General features: G+C 39.7%; 1 protein-coding gene across 1 annotated transcript in view; it reads right to left on the bottom strand.

Annotated features, from left to right (window-relative positions):
• Nucleotides 1-23959, bottom strand: part of SYN2 (synapsin II) — a 114732-nt gene extending 90773 nt beyond the window's left edge. Inside the window, exon 1 of the mRNA XM_032211201.1 lies at nt 23571-23959. Within this exon, the coding sequence (XP_032067092.1) occupies nt 23571-23953 (383 nt within the window). The 5' untranslated portion in view covers nt 23954-23959. The remainder of the gene's footprint in view (nt 1-23570) is intronic.
• Between the last annotated feature and the right edge of the window lie 335 nt (nt 23960-24294).

Genomic DNA, 24294 nt, shown 5'->3' with positions numbered 1-24294 from the left:
TCGCATTAAAAATAGGTGCCTTAAATCCCTTTGATCTGCATGCACAGGTGTCTGTTCTGAATCTGAATGACACAATGAGCCCAAACTCTTGCTGCTTAAACAATATGCAGGAGGATCATAATGGTCTCATGCACACCCTCACTACCTCCATGATTTCTACAAATAGGGCCAAAGTGTTTCACTATGGAAAGTAATAACATTTTTAGGAAGGCATAAAGCTAGCGGACTTTACATTTCTTTACTGAATGCATACTATACTAATATTAGTCCAGGTCCACACACACAAATGATCCATTAAATTAAAAAACTAATATGTCCTTTGTGTATCATAGAGAGCAAATGGAAAATGGATCTATGTGTAAGAGAAGAGTGCAGAAACTGGGGCCAGGGTGAAAAAAAGAATCAGCCTAGGGTCCCTACATACTAGCCATAGGTGAACTAACTCCAACTCTCCTAGAGTGCGTAAGCAGGTGCTAACCATTAGTTGAGAAGATTCTTATGAATACTGTAGACTTGTGATGGCGAACCTATGGCATGCATGCCACAGGTGGAATGCAAAGCCATATTTGCTAGCACGGTAGCCCTCAGCTCCAGTGTGCATGTGTGTGCTGGCCAGCTGATTTTCGGCCTTCCAGAGGACCCGGAGAGGCTATTTTTGCCCTTCCCAGGCTTCAGGAAAGCCTCCGGAGCTTTCATCCGGGAGGGTGAAAACTCCCCCTGCGCAGGCGGGATGTCACACGTGCATGCACATGTGGGTGGGAACACCTTTAGAAAAAGGTTAGCAATCACTGCTGTAGACTATAGCAATAAATTAATTTAATGGATCATTTGTGTGTGTGGACCTGGACTGATATTAGTATAGTATGCATTCAGTAAAGAAAAGCTAGTATGCAAATTAATGGAACAGAAATTTGTTATTACTATGCAGACAAATACCCCATTTAAGCAACCATAAAGTGATCAGCTTTGACAAATATAAAAAGTAAATGAACACTGATAGCATATTATTTTTTTGTAATAAAACATAACTATTTAAGTATAAAAAAACCAGAAATACAAATGATCCATCTACACAGCATTTTTAAAGCTAAACATGGGGAAAGCATTACAGCAATAGCAATGACGCAGAATTATATACCATTCCACAGTGCTTTACAGAACTCTCTGGGCAGTTGATAATGTCAGCATATTGCACCAACAATCTGGGTCCTCATTTTATCGACTTCGGAAGACTGGAAAGCTGAGTCAATTTCCCATCAGGATCAAACTCCAGACTGTGGATAGTTTGCCTGCAATACTGCATTCCAACCATTGTGCCCCCAGGACACCAGAATGACAAACAATACATACTGTATGTATTTCTGAAGGAGCAATATTTTTAGATGAATCTAGCAGGATAAATCACTTACTACTCAAGCCAGAAAAATGGTGGTTATAGTTCAGCAATATCTCTGGTCCTCAATGCCTCCAATTATATTTCTTACACCCATCTTTGCTTTAGTTTCCCACACAGAAAATTATAGATACCTTTTTGACGTTGGAGTGTAACAAAATGGTTCCTTTTGTGTTTAGGTATGCACAATTCATACAACTCTAAGTACCCGTATATACTCGAGTATAAGCCGACCCGAATATAAGCCGAGGCACCTAATTTTACCCCAAAAAGCTGGAAAAGTTATTGACTCGAGTATAAGCCTAGGGTGGGAAATGCAGCAGCTACCGGTAAATTTCAAAAATAAAAATAGATACCAATAATGTTTTTGAATAAATAAATATTATTTATTTATAAATAAATAACTAGCTCTGTAAGTGGAAAAGAGGGTCAATAAAAACAATATGGTATCAACAATAACTTTAAATGTACAAAAACCTTAGCTCATTCAGCAACCAAGCTAAAACATAAGAGTTAAAATCCTTCAAAACTGGATTCCTCCTCATCATCTGTATGTCCAAACAGAGCTTCAGCATTAGCTAGTGTGAGGGTATCAGCATAGACATTGTCATCATCACTGAGTTCGCAGTCATCACCATCAGAGCTGTCGTTCTCATACAAAGCGCTGTCTTCACTGCCATCCATAGCATTACTAATGCCACATTTCTTGAAGGCGTGTCGCACCATGTCCTCCGGAATCTCTTCCCATGCATCACGAACCCACTTTGCTATCAATTCTATGTCGGGCTTCATCAGATTTCCACCTTTTGTCAGTCGGGCTTGACCAGATGACATCCATTCATGCCACATCTTTCTCACACGGTCTTTAAAAGGTTTATTTAAACACACATCTAGCGGTTGCAATACAGATGTAAGCCCACCTGGAATAACGGCCAAAGTAACTTGAGAAGATTTTGCCATTTTTTTAATGTCATCAGATGTGTGGGCTCTGAACATATCCCAAACTAGCAATGATGGTTTTTTCTTTAAGGCTGCTCCTGGTCGTTCTTTCCAAATTTCTTCCAGCCATTTTTTTGTTCCGTCTTCATCCATCCAGCCTTTAATATGTGCGCGCACTGTAATTCGTGGTGGGAATTTGACCTTTTTAGGCAAGGTCTTTCTTTTAAAAATAATGACAGGCCGCAGCTTAGTTCCATTAGCCAAACATGACAGAACAACTGTGAAATGGTTTTTTTCATTTCCTGTGGTTCTGAGAAAAATAGTTTTGTCTCCCAAACTTGCCACAGTTCTGTTGCTTGGAAGATCAAAGGTCATAGGTGTTTCATCCATATTTCCAATATCTCCCAGGTCATAGTTATGGATCCTTCTTTGTTTTATGATGAATGAATGGAATGACATCACTTTTTCATCAAGGTCTTTTGGCAACTTCTGTGAAATCTTTGTTCTTTGCCGCAAACATAGGGAAAACCTATTCATGAAGCGGGTACACCATCCTGCTGACGCAACAAATTTTTCAATGCCTGGTGCTTTAAATTTGTCATCTTGTGCCATTTGAAGGGCACGTAAGCGAATTCCCATGCGTGTTACACAGTAACCATTTTGACGACACTCCATAACCCATTCATGCAATTCAGTCTCTAGAGCCCCATATGAAGTTGTTAAACCACGTTGAGCTTTTTTTGACTTTGGAATCTTTTCCAAGTCAGCTTTCTTTTTCCGCCATTCCCTCACTTGTTTTTCATCAACACAAAATTCCCTACTTGCAATACTGTTATTGCTTTCTTCTGCTCTTGACACAACCTTAAGTTTGAAACCAGCTTCGAATGACCTGCGTTTTTGTTTTGGTCGAGGATTACCGGTAGAAGTACTGGGATCCATTTCTAACAGGATAAAAAAAAAAAAAAGACTTGTTCGGGTACCGTATCTTTTGAGGCCTAATGCAGGCTGATATTATAGAAAGTGATGACATGACTGTTTGCATAGAGCAGCCTGATTGGAACCCCCAAGGAATTTGTCTTAGGTGTACATAAATAAAATAAAATAAAATACATTCATCAAGAATCATAAGCTACAACACAGTGATAGTCTCTCTCTCTCTCTCTCTCTCTCTCTCTCTCTCTCTCTCTCTCTCTCTCTCTCTCACACACACACACACACACACACACACACACAAATGCACACACACTCCTCCTCTGGATTCAATGGGGTTTAGGAAATCTCCCACCCTCATACACTCCTTCTTTCTTTCTCTCTTCCCTCCTCTGGATTCAATGGGATTTTTAGAAAATCCACACTCCTGTGCACACACTCCCTCTTTCTTTCTCTCTTCTTTATAGCTAAATTTGATACCATTAAAAATTAAATAGGATTAAAATCTGTGGTTTATAATTTACCAGTTGTGTCCACCCCACTCCTTTCACCAGCGTTAGCCCGCTGCACCAAGGGGGACACGTAAGAGGAAGGGGAAAATACAAGAGTGCACGCGGCAACCTCGACGTCTAAGTGGGCAAGTTCACAGCATGCGCGCCTGCACGTCTGAGACAGGGCATAAAAAGGGGAAAAAAGGCTGATTGGACCCAGCTCTGTTTGGGGCGCAGGCGTGGCGCGGCAGCAGTTTTTCAGGCTGCTCCCAGATGGGACTGTAAACCCCTTCTACACCCTGGCTCCTCCTCTTCCAGAGTTCAGGCTCTCTTTCTTTCTTTCTTTTTTTCTTTCTTTGAAAGAGAAGCCCAAATTAGCCAAAGGGGGGAAAGCGAGCGAGCAAGGGACCCCAGGAAACTAGACTCGCTTGGCTGGACTACGTACGCTCCTTGGCTTAGTTGCTTTCCACGCGCCTGTTAATATATTCAAGGAAACAAACCGCGGCAGTTTTCCCCAAGGGCAATGCCGAAGAGCAGAGCCCGGAGAAAAACGAAGGAAGTCACAGAGGGCATTTGCCACTTTCTCTAGAAGGTGATACGAGCTTCCCTTTCGAATGGGAAGGGACGGGGGGTTGGCTGGGCTCTTCCCAGCAGGAAAGGGGGTTGTTTGAAACATTGGGACCGGGGGAGGGGTTGGTTTTGTTTTGTTTTGAAAGGAAATCTCAACCTGTTACAATCGTCCTTCCCAAATGAGCCGAGGAGGACAGCGGTGAAAAGTTTTCTCCAACATTTAGGGGAAAGTCGCGAGCAGCATTGCCCTCACAACTGAGGGGAAAAAACCCGCCCTCTTCCCCTTCCAGGTTTTCTTTAAAAGCAGGCAGCGCTCCTTGGCCGCAGGGCTTCACAGGGACCCTTTCCCCCTCCTACTGCTTCGCTCGCTCGCTCGCTTTCCCCCCTTTGGCTAATACAATCCCCCTCCCTTCCCATCTGGGAGCAGCCTGAAAAAACTGCTGGGAGGTATGGGGTTCCTAGGTCAGCGGCCCCAAGGAAAGGAGAGGCTGAGCCACGGGAACGAAAAGAAAAAGGGAGGGGGAAAAAACCCGCCCTCTTCCCCTTCCAGGTTTTCTTTAAAAGCAGGCAGCGCTCCTTGGCCGCAGGGCTTCACAGGGACCCTTTCCCCCTCCCACTGCTTCGCTCGCTCGCTTTCCCCTCTTTGGCTAATACAATCCCCCTCCCTTCCCATCTGGGAGCAGCCTGAAAAAACTGCTGGGAGGTATGCGGTTCCTAGGTCAGCGGCGCGTGGGATCAAACTAGGAAGAAACTGGAGGTGGGGGGGAGCAGTTTGAGAGACTATGGAGAATATGGACTTCAGAGGCGGACCAGAAAGAGGTCCCGACAAAGATCCGAGGCTGAATTCGGCAGTGTTTATGGATCAGGGTCAGCCCCACCAGCTGGCGACAGGAGAGCAGAGAGGAGCGGACGGAGCAGAAGCAGCCCCAGGGCTCCGCTGCCGCTCCCCGCATTTTCTGGACAGGGATCCCTTGGAGAGGGGATTCCTTCCTGCGAGACCCCGTCCACAAAATGCAGGGAGCGGCAGCGGAGCCCCGGGGCTGCTTCTGCTGCGTCCGCTGGACTGTGGGGCTTGGAAGGGGGCGGGAAGAGCGGCGGGGTGGCGGTGGCCGGCGGTGGCAGGCTGGTTCGCCTCCTCCTCCTCCAACAGGCAACAGCACTGCCGGATCCAGTTGTAGACTCGAGTATAAGCCGAGGCGGCTTTTTTCAGCCCAAAAAGTGGGCTGAAAAACTCGGCTTATACTCGAGTATATACGGTATTTAAAATTCTAAGCAAGTGCAAAATAGTATTTTCTTTTTAAAATATCTTCTAAATGCAAATCTGTTTGTTCTCTGTCTGTACAGCTCAAGGATTTATAATAATTTAACAAAAGCAGTCTGGCAAATAGTAAAACTGGGTTTAAAATTGTCATTGAACAGACAGTGGTTAGTTTTCTTAGAGTAAGATGTAAGATATTTTTTTAAAGATACTCAAGTTTTATGTGATGCACTTAAAATAATATGTTAAATACTACATCTAGGCAAAATGATAGAACTGGCAATGTAGCAGTGCAATCAAAATTCCTTTATTACTATACAGGGGTACCTTGGAATTCAACTGCTTTGAAGCTCATCGAATTTGGTATTCAACGCACTTTGATGTGAAAATTTTTCCCGATACTCATCATTTGTTTAGTCCTTAACACATAAGCTTTAACTTGTCAGTATTGGTTTCCTTGTGACTCACTACATTATTGGTGGCGCAGTGGTGGCGCAGTGGTTAAATGCAGCACTGCAGGCTACTGCTAGATCAGCAGTTCAGCGGTTCAAATCTCACCGGCTCAGGGTTGACTCAGCCTTCCATCCTTCCGAGGTGGGTAAAATGAGGACCCAGATTGTTGGGGGCAATATGCTGACTCTCTGTAAACCGCTTAGAGAGGCCTGAAAGGCCTATGAAGCGGTATATAAGTCTACTGCTATTGCTATTGCTATTTCTTATGGGAAAAATCTGTTTGTTACTCATCATTTTTGGTACTCAATGTGCTTCCCAGAACCAAATAAGGATGAATACCATGGTACCACTCTAGTTTTATTAAGTTTTTCTCTAAGGCTTCTGAGAGTATCAAACCAGAGGTGCGTTCCTACTGGTTCTCACTGGTTCAGGTGAAACAGTAGTGGATTTTGTGACTGGGTTGCTGAACCGATATGGACGGCTGGCTGGCCACATCCCCAAACCAGTTCCCTGGTCGCCCATGCCATTGCCAGCATGTTTTTTATTCCTTTTTAATGTTCTGCACATGCGCAAAGCAATTTTTTGGCAACTGCGTATGCTTGTGTAGCGAACCAGCAGTAACGCCGGCAGCAACCCATCTCTGCATCAAACACAGTTCTCATCCTATACTGACTGGGTTCAAATACCACACTGTCATAAAAAGCAAAAACAAATTAGTCCACTCTAAATTATTTTGCTACACAGCAATAGGTGTCTGGCCCAACATCACTTTTAAAATTTCATGACCGGTTGGAGTTTGACCCAAGCTCCTAGTCGAAACCCTAAATACAGGTAGAGAGAAACATTATGGTATTTTGTTAGTTGTGGTAAAAAGAAGCCTGAAGAAGATAAAATTGTGCATGTTCCAGAGTGATGGTGAACAGAAGTTTTTCAGAAGATCAAGAGAAATCCTAATATCCACCCCCTTATCCTCCAAGGAGTAGAATGGGAATCAAAGCGAATTTGCTGCCTTCCTTGCTCAATATGCACTCACATAGTATCTCCTGAGACCTGATGATTTTCCCAGTAGTAAAACTCATGTAAAATGTATAACTAGCTTAGTGATTGAGGTAACAATAAAATTGGTAACTCCCCCTTATTCAGGACAGTGTGGACTTAAAAAAAACCAATAGATTTTATAGCACACAGCAAACGAAATTTGTGATTGGTCTAAGGATTGCGAAATATGGCTTATGACCAATTTTCAAGCCTGAGATCTTTTATTTTGTATGCTGCAAATCGTCGAACAGAAGGCAAGACAAATTAAGAATCAGTAATTTGGAGAAAGAGTTGGGAAATTTAGTGAGTTTGTCTCATAAATTATGCCAGTGCAGCAAACTGCTACTTTGAAGATTTCAGATAGAGGATTGATGGGAAAAAAATTCAAGATAGGAGGTTGAACAACAAAAAATTCCATTGAAGCCAAGATAATTGTTTCCAATAAGGAGAGTAAGTCTGGAGCGCTTTGTGATATTGGCAGGGAGTTTCTGTCTATGCTTAATTTAAGGAGTTATTGGTCCTTCTTTGGAGTCTCTACTTCTAAGCTTTCTTTGGTTGCAGCATGATTTAGAATCTGTGGCTTCCATAACTGCACATTCAATCTTAGTCCTTCACTATCCAATGTCAAATACAGAGCTAGCTTGCCTAAAGGAATTTTTTGAAAATAATTTCTTGATAAGATTTCAAAGACTAACTTCATATGTTCTTATTTTCTTCCTCGTGAACAATACTCCCACCTTTGTCAAAGAGGATGGCTCTGTCTACAGAATGTGCAGTTCACAATTATTTACTCCTGAACACTCTAGTAGCTAGAGATCGCTACCTTTGATTCTTACTGTGAAAAATTTGAATATATAGTAATAACCTAAAATTGGTATCTTTCATGATGTTCTGCTTGAGTTCTTAATTGTTCATTTAAATGATTCGTTGATTTATTCTGAAGATCCTATCCTCCATACTTTATGTTCAAGTTCAGACAGTTCTTTAATAACTTTATGACATCGGTCTCTACAATGAATTAAAGAAATGCATCTTCAACTTTTCCAGTGTCAAATTACCACATTTCCATCAAAAGTATTCAGCTAGGATAGAATTCATTTTGTTGTGGGATCTCCTCCTACATATATTTGGGAAGTTTTGCCAGTTTTTACCCTAGGTTTATGCTTCATTATTTATTCGACTCAGGTTCCATTTAAGTGAAATACTGAAGGCAACTCAATCTGGCATTTACTTTTCAGCCCATTTTCTATCATCCAGATCTCACCTACTTTTTTTCCTCTACAAATTGGTACTTCTGATTTTGTCTTGGAAATTGTGCATCTACAGTCAGTTTCAAAGTCTAATAGTAACTTAATTATTTTTGCATTTCTTTCCTGACAAGTTCTGCTTTTCAAAAGGAGCTATGATGTTTTTAATAAAACTGAGAAAACTTTGCAGCATTCGCTGTTTTCTTGAAATACTGAATACCTTACAGAGATTCAAACAGCCACAAGAATTTAGAACATTTATAAATATTTCACAATCTTATTCAGTGCTGTGTCACAAGGTCATGATTTTCTTCTTTACTTTCAAATGCCTTACATGTCTACCTTGCACAATGAGAAACTTGGGGCTTTATAATGTAAGTATAAATATTTTTACCATGTAATTTTCTTCCAACCTCAATTTTATGAGCTGTAAAACCTTAGCTTCTCTCTTCTAAAACTTGGACAGCCTATCTTGTGAAAATTTTGGGGCCAAATGGGAGAGTCCTTCTTTAACTGACTGAATCCAGTTCTAGTAAGGTAATTGGGCTAAACCATAACCTTTACTTGTGGTTGAACCAGTGGTTAGTTTCCAATTTCGTGTGCAGAAGCATCCGAGTGGGTGGGCGGAGCCTCTCACCGCCGCTACTACCAGTTAGCCCAATGCGAGCCGGACCGGGAACAATCTACCTCTGGGTTGAACTCACATACTGTATAAGAAGTTATTTTTTTTTTGGCTGTTTTCTTATTAAGTCAAATAATATTTAATGAAGCAAGATGTCTAAAAGCACAGATGCCTATCTCTTGGAAATTGTTTTCCAAAAATATACTTTGGAGCAAAAAGATAAAGCATCATCTTTTCCATCTACTTTTGCGGAATAAAAAAAGAATAAATAATGGAGGAAGATGCACATTATGTACAACTGATTAAGGTTACTTCACATAACACAGATAAATGAATGGATGGATGGATCGATAAATGATAAAGAGGGAGGGAAGGCAGGGAGGCAGGCAAGGAGGTAGACAATATGCCATCAAATTGGTTTCAACTCTTAGTGATCACATAAATAAACATTTTCCAGGATAATTTGTTCCTATCTGGGTCCTTCAGATCCTTCACCCTCCTTTCAATAGTGTGTTCATTGTTGCTGTAATTGAATCCATCACTTTGCTGCTGCCTTTCCTATTCTTTCCTTTCCTTCCACTTTCTCCAGGATTTAAACTTCCTTCAAAAGCTAGTTTTTGCATAATGTGTTCAAATATGATAATTTTAGGCTGATCATTTTTGCTTGAATGAGAATTGGATTAATTGAATTAATTGGTTCTGTTATCCACTGGTCTGTTTTCCATGATATTCTCAGGAGTCTTCTTCAATCTCAAAGTTTAGAAGTCTAACTTTGCATCCATAGTATCACAGGAAAAACTACTGCCTACACAATTCTGATTTTTTAGGTATAGAGGCATCTGCCCCTTCTAAATATCTGTTTCAAGACCATGATAACTATTCCACAAAGTGCTATGCTAAGGTGTATGTCTTCATCTTGGTTCCTTTACTGTTGATGATCAATCCTAAAAGGCAGAAGCTATCCACCACTATAGTACAAATAATCCTTGAATTACAACCATTCATTTAGTGACCATTCAAAGTTACAACATAACTGAAAAAGTGATTTATGACTGTTTTTCACACTTATGACCATTGCAGCATCCCCATGGTCACCTGATCAAAATTTGGATGTTTGGCAACTGATTCAACTTTTGCCAAAAGCACCAAAACTGGTTCAATGACTGTGGGATTACCGTGCTTGGCCTCTCCATTCTTCCTCCATACTCTGGGTCCTTGGTTTCCAAATGAGATGCAAAAGTTGCTCTCATCAGACTTTGGACCACTGAGCAACCGGACTTTGGACCACTGTGCTTCATTAAGACCAGGGTCAATGGAGCAGTCTACCAGGAGATTTGGGGGCACTTCATGCTTCCTTCTGCAGATGAGATTTATGGGGATGCTGACTTCATTTTCCAGCTGCCCACACTGCCAAAAGCACCAAAACCTGGTTCAATTACTGTTGGATTACTGTGCTTGATTGGCCAGCAAACTTACCTGACCTGAACCCCATAAAGAATCTATGGGGCATTGCCAAGAGAAAGATGAGAGACATGAAACCGAACAATGCAGAAGAGCTGAAGGCCACTATTGAAGCATCCTGGTCTTCCATAACACCTCAGCAGTGCCACAGGCTGATAGCTTCCATGCCACACCACATTGAGGCAGTAATTGCTGCAAAAGGGGCCCAAACCAAGTACTGAGTACATATGCATGCTTATACTTTTCAGAGGTCCGATATTGTTCTATGTACAATCCTTGTTTTATTGATTGCATGTAATATTCTAATTTGCTGAGATGGTGGATTTGGGGTTTTTATGAGCTATATGCCCTAATGATCACAATTATGACAAATCACGGCATGAACTATCTTGCTTTGCATGTAATGAGTCTATCTCATATATTAGTTTCACCTTTTAAGTTGCATTACTGAAATAAATGAACTTTTGCACGATAATTTAATTTTTCAAGTTTCACCTGTATACTGTATTTGCTTTTACAGTCACCCTTTTCATTTTTTTAGGTAAGGCATATTACTAGGTTTGAGGATATTATTAGAGATAGGATTGCAAAGTCTTGCATAGATTTTCAATAATACAAAGTAAAATAAATCTATTTAGAGTCATTACTTTCATTTGGGAAATTTAAGATTATACAATTTTAAGACATAAAATTGGGACATAAATTTATCATAGGAACATAAATTTGTCATGAAATGTAGAGTGCTTTGTCTAAAACTCTATCCAAAAAAATGCTGCATGTATAATTTGTCTCTTTCTTTTGCAGCTTCAAATAACTCAAAACATTAATCCTGATTAGGAAAGGCTAACTGAGAATTATACAGGATGTGAGCCCAATGCTGAATCATGGAAATACTTGTTTAATGTACCCCAGCCAAATTTCCCTAGTTCTTTCTTTTCATTGAAATCCTGTGTCGCATTTTACATTATTCAAGAGAGGTGCAAAAGCTATGAACAGAAAAAAAGCAATAAATGAAATCTCTGCCCAGAGTAAATCTTAGGAAGATGCTCAAAACCCATGATACTGCATAATGTAAGAAAGGACAGAAGGAAACTGTGCCAGGTTTTGAAGATTCTGTTCTTTTAACCTACAACAACAAAGTAGAGTTCCAACAGTGTTTGCAGTGTTTGTTTCTTGATCTAGCCCAAGTTGAAGGGATGACATCACCAGTGGTGGGTTTCCAATTTTTTTTACTACTGGTTCACTCGTGTGTGCACGCGCTTCTGCGCAGAAGTATCTGGGCAGGTGGGCGGAACCTCCCACCACTGTTACTACTGGTTCGGCCAATCTGGACCGAACCAGGAGCAACCCACCCTTGGATATTACTCAATCTTTCAGAGCAACCTTTTGGGTCACAGGATATTTTCAGCCTTAACAGGCAGCTAGCCTCAGAAATAAATGTAGTCCCTAGTTAGTATTTGGCTGGGAGCTTCCTAGGAATTCCAGGGCTTTTAATCCAGAATGGGAAGTCAAATTAACAACCCCAAAAGCAATTATCAAGAATACTGCATTGATGTAGTCACCAGAAGTTAATGATAACCAGTCAGCAGGCTTTAGCATTTCATTATTTGTGACTGAGATGCTATTTATTGTATTTGAGTCTACAAATATTGAAGTGTCTTGGGCAAAATAAATGCTATTTCTGCTGATACAATATTGTTCCTTTAAAGTATTGCAACCTGAATATGTACAGACTATAGAAAGAAGTTGGGTGTTAAACTAAGTAAAGCTATTTCTTGAAATTGCAATAGCAATTATTTTTCTAAAAATACAAAAGAAAGAGAGTCTTTTCTGTCATAGCACCTGTCCTCTGGAATATCATATCATGAGGTGAGATTGGGTGCAACCTTCTCGCCTTACAGAAGGTCCTCAAAATTTCAGGTTTGGGGACACCAAGCAAACATTGGTTATATTGTTAGAATGTATTCTCCTCTCATTTTATTAATGTATTTTAATGTATTTATAATTTTTAAAATTGTTTTAATGGTAGAAAACTGTTTTAACTTGGATTTTAACATGTGTACCCTACCCAGGAATGCAAGTGAGATGGATGGCCATATATATTGAATAAATAGAGTTTCTTGTAATGAAACCTTATTTTTTATAATAACTAAAATATATGTATTATTTGAAAATAAAAAGCAAAAATGGACAGATAATAAAAATAGGTATATTAATGAATTATATCACACATTTCTATGCCAGATTAATTAACTCTACCTGACACATGGATTTTGATATAATTTAACTGAATTGTTATATATATATTGGATTCCACATTTTCTCATCAGTCTACATTCACTGTTAACATCATGCTATCTTATTCCTAAATGTTTCCAAAAGCTTTGTATGTATGTATTTTATAGTGTGTTATATAAACACATAACAAGTTCTACTAATACAAACACTACAGTGCAGCATATTTGTGATTCGCACATCTTTATACTGACAACCTGGCGAAATAAAAATAACAGCAGAAATATTTTTGTTTCTCTCCATCCTTCCTGGACACTCTGTGTGTATGTACATTTCACTTCCATTTCAAGGAATGACTGAGACTAAATTTAGATATGCAAAATGGTAAAAACCAGAACTACCAACACATCCAACCACTTCCAATTTGTAGATATAACGGAAGGGTTTAAATAAAGACGTATTCCCACCATCCCCTCTGCCCAAGGCCTATCTTATCTCCTCTAAGAGATTTACAATGTTGCATTCTTTTCTTGGTGCTGCAAAGATGCAGGCAAGGAGGCAGAAAGTAACGCTTCAGTTCATCCTTCTTGGATGAATTCCTCTCTCCAACAGAAAGATCTGCTAAGGAATCATGTTAGATCTAGGGCAGCTTTCAAGGGACCTTGGGATTACAGTTCAATTGTTAAGAGACTTTGGAATCCCAGAATGTATAAGGCAAAATAAACTCTCAATAACTAAAAGCTTTTCTATTCAATCTATGTTCTAAATAAAATACCTTCAGTTATAGAACCTGGAGTGCATATTGAATATTAATACAATCGAAGACTGAGATATTTCATGAGAAAAGTCCTCTGCTCACAACAGAATACCTTATGCCACCAGACTTGAAATGTTGGTCTTAGACCACTTATAATGCCGCTGCCTTTGATCTGACCTAAGCGTAGTACATAAAATTATCTGCTACAATGTCCTACCTGTCCTACCTTCAGCTTCAACCACAATAATACACTACAAACTTAAACCGCTCCAAACTTGATTGCAGAAAATACGACTTCAGCAACAGAGTGGTCAATGCCTGGAATGCTCTACCTGATTCAGTGGTTGCTTCCCCAAACCTTAGACTGTCTACTGTCGACCTCACTCCATTCCTAAGAGGTCTGTAAGGGGTGTGCATAAGTGCACCAATGTGCCTTCCGTCCCTGTCCTAATGCTTGTTTTTATTCGTATCCATTTCATGTATCCAAAATCATGTTTATACTTATATATGTTATCCAAAACATGCTTGAAAAAATAAAATAAAATAAAATGCAGTGTGTACCTACAAAAATGAATTATAAGTTTAGAAAGAAGTGCCACTAAATGTTAACAAATATTTTTTAAATATTTTGTATAATCTGGCTTTAAAAAATAGCTACTACTATTCATCATCTGTATCGATACTAAAATGCCTTGATGAAAATGTATTCAATTACTATGCATTAATGGAGGTGACCTGGTTCCCTAAGTTTCTAGGCTTCCTCCCATGGTACTATAAGAGCAAATTTCAACAAATGGCTGTATGATCATGATAGGTTACTTCTAACCTTTCCCGCAATATCCAAGTTTCTCCTCCTTCAATTGAAAGGAAAATTGTCAAGAGTGTTCCACCTTTGTATTAGTCCTGTAGCAGATGGAGCAGTAGTGTCATGGAAGCATTACATGAAATTCGAAGCTGATCCTGCTTAAAGCAGCCTCAGAATGTTTCAGCTGCCCAGGAATACCATTCCAGTTTTTCCCAGTATATCATATGGTGCATACAAATTCAAATAATAATAATAATAATCAGAAGAAAAGTAGGTGAAGCAGCAGGTGACAACCTCATTAGCTGTTGCAGGATTGCACAGACTAACTACAAACAAGGCCATGACAAAGCAACAAAAATGCATTGGAGTATATGGAAGAAATGCTGGTGGGACCAAAAAACAGGCAAAGTAAAAAAAAATAAAGAAGTTAAAAGGCTCTGGGATTTTAGAATTCAAATAGATAAGCATCTGCCACGTAACACCCAGGCTTAACAACTGTTTATAGGAAAGACATGTCAATACCTGGAGCAGCAGAACTGAAGAGAAATAACTGGAGAAGATCACAAAATACAAAGACTTGCAAGTTGTAGTAGAAAAACTGTGGTAAAAGGAAGCAAAGATAGTACAAATAGCAATCCCAAAACAATTGGAGCATCACTTGTACATCATCAGCATGAACAAAATCACCATCGGTCAATAACAAAATGCATCTTTACTTGGAATAACTTACATTCTACAATACTTTTATCACCATCAAACAACATTTACATCTACCAAGTTCTTAGGAAAGGCTTGAGAGGTGGATTAAAAAAAGCCAAATCCAGTCTAAATATCTACTTGATTGTGACCAATTATAATAAAAATACACCACTTGAATACCATCAGCACCATCAGTCAAATGCTAAGGGCAGTTTTACTCCGAATGTCTTCCATTTAGCAACAACACCAACATCAATAATTGCAGGTCTTTTGGAAGGACTCAGTACTTTGATAAAAATGCCACATCTAAATATCTGGCTGACTGTGCAACCAATCACAATAATCCTCAAGACTTTCCCCAGATCAGTCAAGGGGTTTTGAGTAGGAAACTGTAAAGTATACCAATATTTTTCCAGTCTATCACCCTGTCCCAACATTTGGTAAAGGTTTTCTGGTGGTGAGCAAGATGAAATTCTAAGAATTCGATGGCTCTCAACCTATCAGTCAGGTTTAATATTCTTAAATAATAGATATGTTCTATAACTACATTTACATATTGGGATATTTCAGAACAATTATAAGATATTAGTAAAATTTCTAGTAAATTGTAAAACCCCGTACTTTGAATTAAAAACAACATGCACAGATTGCTTATCCAAATACCTGTAGTTTTGTTTACTTTTTCTGTTTATTTCTGCTGTCAAAATTTCAATAGAAAGTAAGAACTCCAGCTGCTCTAGATGTATGCATTTAATATTAAAAACAAGAAAATGGATAACCTTGCTGATAGATCTTCTTTTCAAAAGAATGTAATAAAAGTACTGGCAAATTGTTGAAGAATAGTAAAATGGTATACAATTATACATGACCAACTGTTACTCTCCTTGGTAGTCCATGTAAAAAAAACAACACCCTCTTCTATTTGTCTTGAATATTGTCATTAACAGGCAATTTTATTTTAATCTCTGAAGTAATCCTGCATGGGATGCTTCTATACTTAAAATAATTGTCTCATCTTATTTAACCCTGAAATCCTTCTTTGCTAAACTCTCAAGCTAACAATCTATGAAGATTCTCAGTCATCCAGGTCATGATTGTCCCAATGGTGCTTTTTCAGGAGACAACTGGACTTTGTTTTTTCTTTGAAAACAATAAAGTTCAGTTGCCTCCTGAAAAAGCATCTTTGGGACAACCATGTCCTGGATGTCTGAGAATCTCCATAGTCTAGCTATTCACTTTGGGATGAACATGTGTCAAACGGTGTGAGAATATGAACAGATTTCCAGAAAAATTTCAGACTACAGAAACCATTTGCACTTCAGTTTGAAATGCAGACAACACAGGCTCATCCTCAACAGCCTGTGCCTGTCTTCAACAGTGAAGGAACATGGGACAGAACACATCCTGCAACCAAGAAGGCTCCACACACATTTGCATTACTCAGGTAACCCTGAGGACAAAGATAAACCAATGGCTCTCTAAAAGAATGCAAATGACTAGCTGTCTAAAAGGAGATAAAAATCCTCCCATTCCCCACCATCCAGTCAGAGCTGAAGGAGCTTCTTGGATGAGAAGCCAAATGTCTTCAAAGAAAAAAAAAACAAGAAAGTACAGTTGCCTTCTGAAAAAGCACCTTTGGGGAATCTCAAGCTAACATAGCTCAGGAGGAAGCTGAATTCACCAGAGGAGGTGGCAACAAGACAAACTAGCTGCATATTAATCCTGTGGATTTATGGACCAAGTTTATGTATGGTATGTATATACTGTATGTGTTTGTGCCTGTCTCCCTCTCTCTCCCCCCACCTCTCTCTCTCCCTCCCTCCCTTTTTTCTCTCCCCCTCCCTCCCTCTCTTCTCCACCCTCATCTATCAATCAAATTTTACATATACACACACAACTACAGAATATTAAGCGTAAAATATTTTTTTAGAAAACAGTAAAAAATAAAAATGTTACAAACTACTTTCCTGCCTTTTTTGTTACTGTTTTTCAGAGAAATTGCTTTAGCAGTTTAAGTTTTATGGGTAATTTGACTTAATTTGTTTTTTTTTTTTAAATTAAGACTTCTGCAGCCTAAATGCCAAAAAACAAATCAATTGATTGTGATCTATGGAGGATAAATTTGGCCCACGGGTCTTGAGTTTTACACCTACATGATTAATTTTACCAAGTGTTTATTATCATATAGCTGTGATAAGATTTTATTATTTATTTGTTTGTTTTAACTTGTATGCTGCACATCTCATCAGAGGTGACTCTAGGTGGCTTACATAAGTAATTTAATTATTAAATTAACAATTATTAAATTAAATATAGGGATATTTAATTATCCCTACTGGAGTGTCAGGCTAGTTGGTACAGCTTGTCTTCAAGGCCTTTTGGAAGGTCAAAGGGCGTGGGGGAGGCATATCTTACCTCAGGGGGGAAGATGTTCCAGAAGGTGGGAGTCATGTCATAAAAGGCTCTATTTTTGATCCCCACTGGCTGAAATTCCCAGGCTGATGGGGATTTATAGCATGTCCTTTCTGCCAGTATGGATGGGATGAGTTAATCCCATTGAGGTGAGCTGGTTTCTCAGATATCCTAGATCAGGGGTCCCCAACTTCCAGTCTGTGGACCAGTACAGAAACGAGGGCCTGCAAACAAGTGAAGCCCCATCCATGGGATGCAGGTAGCATGCAACCATGAGCCTTCTGGCCCACGGAAAAACCTCTCTCCACAGAACCAGTCCCTGGTGCCCAAAATGTTGGGGCTGGCCCAGATCTCATGTTATAAAACAGGAGAATTGAAGAGCAGAGTCTTGTCAAGATCTCATAGCTGAATGGCCTTGGCTCCTGAACTAGAATCCTATATCTGAGATATGTTAATGAATCTCTTCTGTAGAACTGGTTAACAAGTTATATTCCAGATAATGTATAGGTTTCAGACCTAGGCTAATCAGTCTTTTAAAAAAGGTTCTGTTATGAAAGGTGTGCAGTCGAATACCATCTATAGCAGTGATGGCGAACCTTTCTGGCACCAAGTGCCGAAAAGGTAGTGCAGAAATGTTTCATGTGTCTGCACGCTCATTGGGGCCGCACTATGGAAAAGCCAAACTTCTGAGTTTTAGCACGCATGTGCACCCAACAAACAGCTGACCAGTACACTTGCGCAGGCTGATTTTTGGCACTGCTGTACATGTGAAGAGATCGCATTCTGGAGAAGCCAAATTTCCGGGTTCTGGTCCGCATATGCACCTGACAATCAGCTTGCTGGCACACAGGCACACACCAGTTTTTGGCACTGCCATGTGTGTGAAGGACAGCTGATCATTGCATGCACATGCGTGCCAGAAACCCAGAAGACAAACAGGCAAGGCCGTGTCAGGAGACATGGCTTCGCATGTCACTTTGGGCATGCATGCTATAGGTTCACCATGACGGATCTTTAGCATCACTAGCATATGTAATTTGACATCTAATCTTAACAGCTTTATATGCAGTATTCTTTCCAACTCAGATTATTTGATTCCTCAGACATGCATATGACATTTTTCCATTTCAAAAATGCTTTTAAGACCTGCATATATGGAATACACAGCAATAAAAATGAACAATCACCCATGTATGACTTATAAGATGGTCAAAATTTGCCCAATGTTGTCACAGTGGCCACAGATAAAGGCAACATACTGTAATTTTTCATGCTGCGAATGAGGCCAGGAGTGGGGTAGAAACTGGGCAATACCAAATGGCTTCGTCAATTTTCAGTTTAATTAAAGGGCAGTTAACCTATTTTAACCCTTTTCACTGATTCAGCATGGTTCTTCCTTATTTATTTATTTTTAATTAACATAAAATTTATAAATAATTTTCAACACAGCTTGGAGATCAGACCTGCTGTTTGGGCTTGGACTGGATCCCTAATAAGAGAAGTTTGGCAGAAAAGAATATGGTATTGGAACAGAGCTCTCTGATAAGGAGCCAAGGTCACAGATAACCTCATGGACCAATCTGGTTTGGATTAATTGTCATTCTTCTATCAGATGATGGTAGGTAAACTTACAATTTGTTTACATAGAACCATGCTCACTTCCTATTTCTAGTGGCTCCCAGCTGCCAGCTGGGATTGGTCTTTGCAGGCAAAAACATAGCTGGGAAAGCAGACAATTTGAGTCTAAGCCCAATGCTGCACCAAAAGGAGTTAGCTAGAACCAATAAACTTGTGACAAATTTCCAAAATATATTTGATGTATCTTATTGACACTCATTTACCTGATTTGGCACTGCCAGTGAGAGAATGAATTTGAGCCCACATATACCGTTATGAACATTTGTTCAATAAATAGACAGGGGTTAAAAGCCATCACTGAAATATTCAGAATAACTTATGATGCACCAAAAGACATAATTCTCTATAGATAGCATTCCATGGTAGTAGTGGAATAGCAACTACAAAGCATATAGAAAAGCACACCCCTCTTTTTTCTGCATCTATTCAGTCTATCAATTAAGCAGATACTATTATAGTAGTGGTTCCCAACATTTCTCAGTATAGACTAGCAGTTACATCGTACATTATAAAATGCAAAATACAAAGATAAAAAGACTGCTATTCCCAAAGTACTATATCCAGACTTAAAATAATAAGCACATACATCTGTCAGATGTCATGTGTTAGTTATAATAATGCAAGTAGTCATGGGAACAGACATAGAATTCTTTGTCTGTTTTTATGTGGTGCTTTCACAAATACACAACATGAATGATCATTGAATTTTCTTATTGCTTTTGTAGTTTATTAGACAATCGATTTGGGAATGGAGGTGTTCTTTTTGAAGAATTGATGTTGGCTATTGTTCAGACCCCTGACTTTTTATTTTTCCTCTTCAGGAGCTCTCAGAAAGAGCTCCACTTGCACATATCCAAGGAACATTATATAAATACATGGTGGATTGCTTTCCATAATGCCAGGTATGGTATTGAAACCATTCCTGTAGAAGTGCTGCAGCAAATGCAGAAGAGTTTTCCTTTTCCATAAAACCAGCTGGGTAGCATGCACATGCATGCCAGAGCTGAGGGCTGCCGTGCCAGCAAATATGGCTCCGTGTGCCACTTGTGGCACACATGCCATAGGCTCGCCATCACGGGTATATACAGTGCATGTTTGATTCCTCCATCCCTCGTAGAAAAGTTCTTTGAAGGAAGTTGCTAAGACATATATGATTTATAAAAAGAGAGGACAGCATTTTCCAAATTCTAACATATTATTTGGGAGATTATTTTTTTTGGAAAATATTTTAAGCTTCATTAATTTTTGAACTCTTGGAAACTGAATATGGTATTGCATTAAATTGATTATTTTAATGCCTTATAATTGCCACTGATATTTGATTTTTCCCACTTTCATTTTCTTAAACTGCAGCAAGTACTGTACAGCATTTAAGGAAAACACAATACAGTAACCACAGGTAGAAAGAGATTAAAGGCAGACTAGACCATGGAATCTGATTTAGGTAAGAAAGAGGATGGCAACTAGGATGCAATCCAGTTACTAAAGAAGAGAAACATCATCTTACTTTCCTGCCATAGAAGTGCTGCAGAAGATGAATGGAACAATCTATCCCCCTCTATCAAAGTCTACCAGATTGGTCAAATTTGTTGTAAACTAGGGGTTTTTATGTTGATTTCTAAACAAGGAAATCTGAGTTCACAGGTATATTGCATACAGCTTGTTTACATGAGAAATAGTTGGAAATTTGACTAAACACAGAAAGTTATAACTAAGTATTAAGAAACATTTTAAAAAGTGCAGTTCTATATTGGAACTCAAATAAGAAGAACATTAAAATACTTTGTAAAAAATACATTATTTGTTGTTTATGTCATACCACAGAATCTGCTAAATGCTCTGCAATCTTCTATAGTCACCTTACCATGTTTGTACACATGTACTAAATTAATTTATACGTTCAAAGAAATTAATATAATTATTATGCTAAACATAAATGTGTATTTCCTGTAGAAGTAAATATATCCCCTAAAAGGTAACTTCAATTCTCTATTAATGATCCAGTTTAACAAATCTTCTGCAGACTTATTTTCTCTTATGGTTTTATACAAGAGCTTTCAGACCAAAAAACAGCTGTTTTCCATATTAACTTTGTTACTTTATCAGTTAATAAACAGAGACATTTTACAAATTTCACCTTGCCTGCACTTTTTGAAACCAAATTTACCATATTTGGAAAACTAACATATGATGCATTAAATTGTATGATGCATAAATGGATAGATAATCTATTGTAACAAACAGAGGACAATTCCCAAGGGTTCATTGGTATTGTTAGATTAATAGGAAGAAAATTTTTTATATTATGTATGCAGCTCCAAGAAGCCAAATAAATATGGAATCTGAAGAAATATTTGGCAGTTGCCATATTGGTTTAGACTGTAGTACATGCTATTGTATCAAGCTCTTCTAAGTTACTTTGTTTTCATATCAGGTACCAAATATCTTTGAAATTCTTAAGCAAATGGTGAATATGTATCAACTTGTAAAGCGTTACTATGACTATTATCAAGTTCACATTGGAGGAAGGATTCCATACATACCTTTGGCCAGAGTCGGCTCTCATATTACTACAACCTCGTTGGTGGATATGATTTATGACACAGACTGAGGGAGGGGAGAGTTAGAGGTAAAGTGCAAAGACCATTAACCGGGAATCAGTTTCGGCTACACAGAAGAACATGCCAAAATGTTGATCCTAATAAATGACTGGATTTCTTTTGAACTTTGTCTCGAGGCTCATAAGTGAATTAGGTCATCTTTTGGAAACTTATCATTTATCAATTATTTGTCCCTGTAATATGATATCCACCATTCAAATCCTTTGAACATGCAGGTACTCATAACTAATCATCATAAACTACAGTGTAGATATGTTATGACAACAACATGCAAATTCCCAGCTATGGGGTACCATTACATCTGAAAGACTCTAGGTTTGAAAAACTATCATAAAGCAATCTATGCTTAAATATATCATGTTATCAAATATTGCAACTTACAATTCTTGTTCTTTTTATTGCTATTTTGAGTTAGATATTACATAGTTAAAATACCTCTCTGTACTACTTTATTTGTTTTCTGTCCTTACCACCTAATAGTAAGGGGAAAAAACACCAGAGTAATCAAATGACACAGTGAATTATTAAGAATTTTTCATTAAAATTCAATACACATACACGTATGTGTGTTTGTTTAAAAAGATTACTAAAAATAAAAAATGATAATATGTAACACTAGTATCACATCTGTTAAAACCTAATTAATTTTCATGCTCTGACACAAAAACATCTAGATGGACAGCTCCGATAACTTGTTGCAGCAAACACAATATGGCCATTTTGTTCTTGTCCAATGCCATACTGCTACTGCATGAGACTGAATGTATTTACTCCCAACAAATACTTCCATGCAAGCATATACCAAACACAGCAGGCTTTATGTCCAAGGATCATGTACAAGGCTGCATTGTTAGAATCCTATTGTGACACCTTTAACATCAACAAAACCTTTGTAAAAAATGGTACTATTGACCCTAAAAGGATAAACATGACTGATAAACCGTAAAAACATGAGATTTAAAGTGTTATGCAAAATATGCCCCTTCAAAAATAATTCATAAATAATTCTGTACAGTATAGCATCTTCTTAAAATATATGCAAATATATTTTGACTTGCATAGAGGAACCTAAGCTGTTTATCTTCCAGACAAACACAATCTGGCCCAAGAGGACACAGTTTTCACATTTGGTGCTTATTTGGTGGGTATGTATTTGTTTTACAAATTTTATTATTGTATATATTGAATGTATTCTTAAAATAATTTCAAGCTAATTCATAATTTGGACTTCCTAGACCAAATATGTAAAATTGTCTGGTTCTTAATATGACAGATAACACCGCACCCCCATTAAATAGCTTTCTGCTAATCAAGTAAAAATAAATGTTAAATATTCAAGATATGCAGGCAAAGTTCATAATATAATGAAGATAGTTTTTACTTGCATGTGAGAACACATGCATACCTAAAATGTGACTTCACATGCTTTGTCATATCTTTGATGGGATCAAAATCATTGCCGAATTCCAGCATTTACTGAATGTTCCTCTCCCTGCTTAAGAAAAGTGTGACATCTGCAAGCAAGGTCTTGGATGCCATGAAACATTCCTCAAGTGTACCAAACCTGGAAACAACAACTTCCTAGTGCACATACTGCTTGGCACAAACATGCACATGTGCAACAATGAACATGTGACCGTCCTGAGGCAGGTTCAACTCCTCTTTCTGCCTCCCTCAGATGGCAGTCCTTTGCAGGAAGGAGATGAGTTGCAAGTGACCCCAAGCTCCAGCAGGCCAGAAGCAGACTCCACCCTTACCCTACATTACTGCTGCCCTTCCACCTCGGCAAGCCAGCCTCAGGTGGCCATGCCCTTTGGCTTCCCTGCAGCCCAATGAGGGTAATGCCACAGGTAGGGGTCCTTTCCAGCCCCTGGGTGGACACACTGACTCCCGGTTTTCTTCCAACTGCCATGGCTAGGTCCCCCCTGGAGGTCAGGACAGAGGTTTCCCGCCTCTGTATCGCTCCCAGCAGAAAGAGGGACTTGGGTGGGGGCGCCTTACCAGTCCGTCTGAGGCTCGTCGATGACCAGGAGCAGCTTGAACTTTTTGGCTGCCGCTGGGGAAGACGGGGAGGCATCCACCAAGCCGGCCGAGGCTGCCGTCTGCTTCACGGCGTTGGAAAGGGAGCTGAAGAAGCTGCTGCCCACCGACTGTTGCTGCTGCTGCTGCTGTGGCGGCGTCTGAGACGGCTGGGGCACCGCCGGCTGCGACTGCTTGCGCTCCAAGGCCGGGGAAGAGGACGAAGGAGCTGCCGAAGAGGCAGGTGGAACCGCCGGAGGTGGAGGTTGTTGGGGCTCCGGCCGCTGCAGGTCGGTCATGTACCCATTGGGAAGGTTGGCGATGAAGCTGCTGTCCGAGAGCCTGCGCCGCAGAAAGTTCATCATTTGGCCGCCGAGCCGAGGGAGAAGTGGCCGCCGACGAGAGGTAAAAGGAGCGAAAAGGAAGGCTGGCTGGCGGCTTTTCCGCTTTGCCCGTCGCCTCGCTGGGTGCCGGAGAAGGAGGGAGCAGGAGCGCTGCCGCTGCTACGTGCGGGAGCCGCCGCGGCTGCTGCTAATGCCGCCGCTTCCCCGCTTGTCCCGCCCTCCCGTCTCTAGGTGGCAGCCGCCCAAGCCGTCGCCGCCTTGCTTTGCCTTCCTTGCTTTGCTCTGAAGGCGGGCGGAGGGAAGCGGCGCCAAACCGCGCCCTTATCGCCAGCCCCGAAATCAACGGGGGTCCTCTTGAGAAG

This window comes from Thamnophis elegans, chromosome 2 (genome assembly GCF_009769535.1).
Source record: "Thamnophis elegans isolate rThaEle1 chromosome 2, rThaEle1.pri, whole genome shotgun sequence".
NCBI lineage: Eukaryota > Metazoa > Chordata > Lepidosauria > Squamata > Colubridae > Thamnophis > Thamnophis elegans.
The sequence above is the reverse complement of the archived record's forward strand: the minus strand, read 5'-3'. Positions and strand labels throughout refer to the sequence as shown.